A 4,157-nucleotide genomic window follows, 5' to 3' on the forward strand; every position below is an offset into this window, starting at 1 on the left:
GTTCGCACACGTTGATGTTGGCGTGGGAATGTGCGTGTTACTTAGAGCTACGGTTCACCGGCCGTGGCCGGTGGCCGTTTATGGCGCAGCGGCTTGTCCTCCTCCGACGGCGTCGTGCCCTCCTCGTGCCGTGGTGGCCTTAGAGGTCCGCAAACCTGCATATAATCGATGGAGCCGCGTCGAGCTCGGGTGTAGAGGTGATTCATCAATTTCTTTGGTGGCTGTTTGGTGGTGCAAGAGGCAGGTGACGAGCATTGGTGTCAAGCTCGAAGGTTTCTTTGGTCTTGTTTGTATTTTTATTTCTTGGCCACTGTTCCTTTATGTAAAGGCTAGTGTTCTTCTATTTTTTTAGTTTGTCAAGTCGGTATGTACTCCCTCCGGTCCTTTTTAGTCTGCATATAAGTTTTGTCTGAAGTCAAAGCATATCTAATTTGACCAAACTTATAGGAAAAAGTATTAACATTTACAATGTCAAATCAATATTGTTAGATTCATTATGAAATGTAGTTTCATGAAATATATATTAGGTATGATAGATGTTGATATTTTTTAATATATATTTGGTCAAACTTTGCAAAGTTTGACTGGACCTAAATCTAATATGCGGAGTAAAAAGGACTGGAGGGAGTACATGGCTTGTACTATGGTCCTTATAATATAAATGAAACACGTATTATCATGAAAATAAAAATAAAGTTGCTCTAGGTCCTTGGGCCCCTTCTAAAAGAAGGTGTAAAGATAAAATGCGGAATACTCGCACCAACCCAATGACGCGCTACCTTGTGATGTTGTGAGGTGAAAATCTTGTGCTACTCCCTCTGATCCGAATATTGAAGTTATGAGGTGAAAATCTAGGTTGCGCTACTCTTCGATCTGAATTAATTGACCTGTATAGAGGCTGCATCAATTAATTCAAATATAAGAGAGTAGCAAAATACAAAAAAAAAATCCTGATGAAAATATGTCCAGAGATGTTTTTGGAAAGAACATGTATTAATCAGCCCAAATCACAAAAAAAAAACAGCTAGATGATTTTTCTTTTTTGTACATGTATCAATCTGGTAACATTACATCAACGTCACCTTCTCCCGTGACGCTAACAAAATCAGCACAACTATACCTAACAGAACACCACAACGGTATCACACAAGCTCTCATGTACACATCATCTTCGCCGAGAAAAAGGCAAAAATGGTAAAGAAATCAACAATCTTTCAGTCAATCCAACTCCAAAACCAATAAAAATCATCTAGCCCTTCACAGATCTCACGGGATGTACATCATTGCCTGTTAAGATAATTAAGAAAAAGTACTTATCCAAATGAGCAAAAAAAAAGCTGATAAAAGAAAAGAACGCTTTTTAGGGAGTTTGTGTGCTCCATAAATCACAAAATTATATGAACCAGGTCTCACGGTTAGCAGGTGAGACCCGCCCTGATGGATGACACGTGGCATTCACAAATCACAAAGCATCTAATCTCCCCCCCTGATTTCAGGTGGGAGGTTGGGTAGATGCTTTGTGATTTGTGAATGCCACGTGTCATCCATCAGGAAGGGTCTCACCTGCTAACCCGTGAGACCTGGTCTCATATAATTCTTTTCCCGATGCAATTTAAGGTGGTTCGGAGTGGTAACAAGCACAAGTCTCACACTGAGGGGCTTTTTGAATCAAAGGATTCTCATCTGAAATTTAGAGGATTGTAGTCTTTAGGAATTTTTTCTACTTTGGTCGCTTGATTCATATTATTGAATCCTACAGAAATTTTTTCTAAAGATTCCTATGTACTACATTCATCGGAACTTTATAACCCACTCAAACCCCTTGGTAACAATCAGTTGTTTTTTCCTATGATGCTGTCAAACAAACCTAAATCCTGTAGAATTGAAATAGCCATGGCATTACAATCCTATTTTTTTTCTTATTCCTGCGTTTTTTTACCGAACACGCAAGAGAATTACACGCCATTTCATTAAGATGGGAGAAAAGGTACACAAATTACAATGGGCATACAACCGATATCCCAGGTTTTAGAGTTCTGCGAATCAAAGAAGCCCAAAAAATATAAGAGAGGGAAACACATAGCACGCTTCTTGCATTGGTTAATTTGGACAAAATTATTCTCAAGTATTTCTTCAAAAACAAATGGTCAAAATAATTCGAGTATAGTACTTCAGGGTTACCCACCGTCAGAATTTCAGTGTCAAAAGTAAATTGACAATGGTAGAATTACGCTGCAAAATTTCTTCAGGACAACAATAACACAAAGCCGATCTTGTTTCAGCATTGTCTCATAGGGATGTCTTTTATTACAAAAATAACTGTCTAAAAAGTGAATGAATGGAAATTGGGAGGGAAAAGCTTTGACGTCTACCACAGCGGATTGTGTTGCTTATACAGCACGAATGGAAAAACTGCTACGACAAAAATGAGGATGCACCTAAACCATGGCGTGGATGTAGCAACCTTGGCCAAGGGCCTAGCAAGGAGAGCAGAGGAGATCATGGCACATACCTCAATGAACTGGTTCATCAGAAGCTCACTCTGTGGCAGAGTGGTCACCGGCCCCTTGGAAGAACTGCCTACTTCTCTGCTGGAGAATTTCTTGCCTCCATGAACAGCATTCTGTTGCTTGCTGATGGTCGTGGGCCTCATGGCGTCGAGCTTTGCGCAGATCTCGGCCAGCACTTGCATCTGCGCGTCGCCTCTGGACATGCTGGTTTCCCTCATTCTGCCGAGCTCGGTCGCGAGGGTCTGCACGCTGGATTTGATCTCATCAATGCCGGCTCCCAGATCAGCAATGGCGCCGTCTGTGCGCTCGTCGCTTGGCTTGGGGTCGTTGCAGTCACCGCGCCGCGTCGACGACGAGATCACGTCGTCTTCTTCGGAGATTATCTCCGGCGATGACCTCCTGCTGGATCTCGGAGGGACATGGGACGCGACGCTCTCCGGCGCTTCAAACTTGTCGTGGACACTGGGCATGGCGCATTGCGCTGTGTAGCTCGGCGCCCGCGGGAGACGATGGGAGGACGACCGGTGCAGCCTCGGCGGCAACGCCTGGTGGCTCACGTTGGACCGCACCCACTCCTTCTCCCTCCGGATCACCTCCCCGATGTCCGACACCGTCCTCGCCGGCCTGCTGTCGCCGACGTCCTCAGAGGCATCGAGATCCGAGCATAGCTCCTCGAGCCGCGCCGCCGGGACAGAGGCGTTCCTCCCCGACGACACGTCTTTCTGGGCCAGCCTCCTTAGCCAGGGGAGGTCGACGACGCCGTCGCGGCCGGGGGGCGGCGCGTAGGGACCATTGCTGCCGCAGACGGCCAGCAGGCGGTTCTTGAGGGAGGTGATGTCCATCTCCTGGCTGAAGACGACGGCCTTGAGGAACGCCAGCGAGTCCTCGTCGTGCAGGATCCTCTCCTCCGCCACCCGCCGGAACTGGTCGGCCTCCATCCGCACCGCCGCCTTCTCCCCCTGCAGCCGCAGGATCATGGCCAGCGCCTCGTCGGCCCCCGACGACGCCGCCTGCCTCTCCTCCTCCAGCTCGGCCTTGAGCATCTCGACGGCAAGACTCTGCTGCCGCAGAGCCTCCCGCAACGCCGCCATTTCGCCTTCGTCTTCATCATCTCCGGCCATGGCGCACGGCGATTAAATCAAGCAACAACGGGGAGCCTATGCACACCTCTGGAAATTAACTACCAGATCCGTGAAAAAATCAGAGAAATTATTTACACAGATATTTTCAGATAGCAGATCTTGCTTCGAGGCGATTCGGTGTGATTGGGCATCGCCCATCACCAAGAGAAGAAACTTGACAAGTCGGCATGAAAGGGAAAGGACAGGAGAAACGAAGGATGAGGAACACAACACCTACCTGACAGGGATCTTCTTGTAGCCACAGCATCCGGCTTCTCTCAAGGATTAAAGTGTCAATAATTGAGGACTTTAAGCTGGCGTTGAATTAAGCATTGGATTGGCTGTCATTATCAAGAACAAAGCTGTAGTGCCAAGGAGTGGCCTGTGGCCTCCATCCATTTGGTAATAGTACGTATTAAATCGTCGTCGACCACCTTCCCTTCCAATTTGAATATTTCTTTATCTAATTCAATTAGTTCTTTCCATATCCTGCCGACTTGGTTTTTGTTTTTGGTACCTACCTGCC

The 4,157-nt window shown here is 46.7% G+C and overlaps 1 protein-coding gene across 6 annotated transcripts; it reads right to left on the reverse strand.

The window, feature by feature from the left end:
* Window positions 1-651: 651 nt before the first annotated feature.
* Window positions 652-4,157, reverse strand: LOC123122927 (uncharacterized). Of its 6 annotated transcripts, none has more exons than XM_044543312.1 (2): window positions 2,513-3,861; window positions 652-898 (listed from the first exon to the last, which is right to left on the reverse strand). In XM_044543312.1, the coding sequence occupies exons 1-2, from the start codon at window positions 3,629-3,631 to the stop codon at window positions 776-778; spliced, it is 1,242 nt and encodes a 413-aa protein (XP_044399247.1). In that variant the 5' UTR covers window positions 3,632-3,861; the 3' UTR covers window positions 652-775. The 6 variants fall into 6 exon arrangements, with proteins under 6 accessions (XP_044399247.1, XP_044399249.1, XP_044399248.1 ...); XM_044543314.1 differs by having other exon boundaries at window positions 699-887; XM_044543313.1 differs by lacking the exon at window positions 652-898 and adding an exon at window positions 1,008-1,287 and having other exon boundaries at window positions 2,513-3,860.

The sequence above is a fragment of the Triticum aestivum genome, chromosome 5D (genome assembly GCF_018294505.1).
Source record: "Triticum aestivum cultivar Chinese Spring chromosome 5D, IWGSC CS RefSeq v2.1, whole genome shotgun sequence".
NCBI classification, from domain to species: Eukaryota; Viridiplantae; Streptophyta; class Magnoliopsida; order Poales; family Poaceae; genus Triticum; species Triticum aestivum.

Bases quoted from the DNA above. Each gene is read 5' to 3' on its own strand.
- LOC123122927 (XM_044543309.1), bottom strand. From the start codon at position 3,631: ATGGCCGGAGATGATGAAGACGAAGGCGAAATGGCGGCGTTGCGGGAG.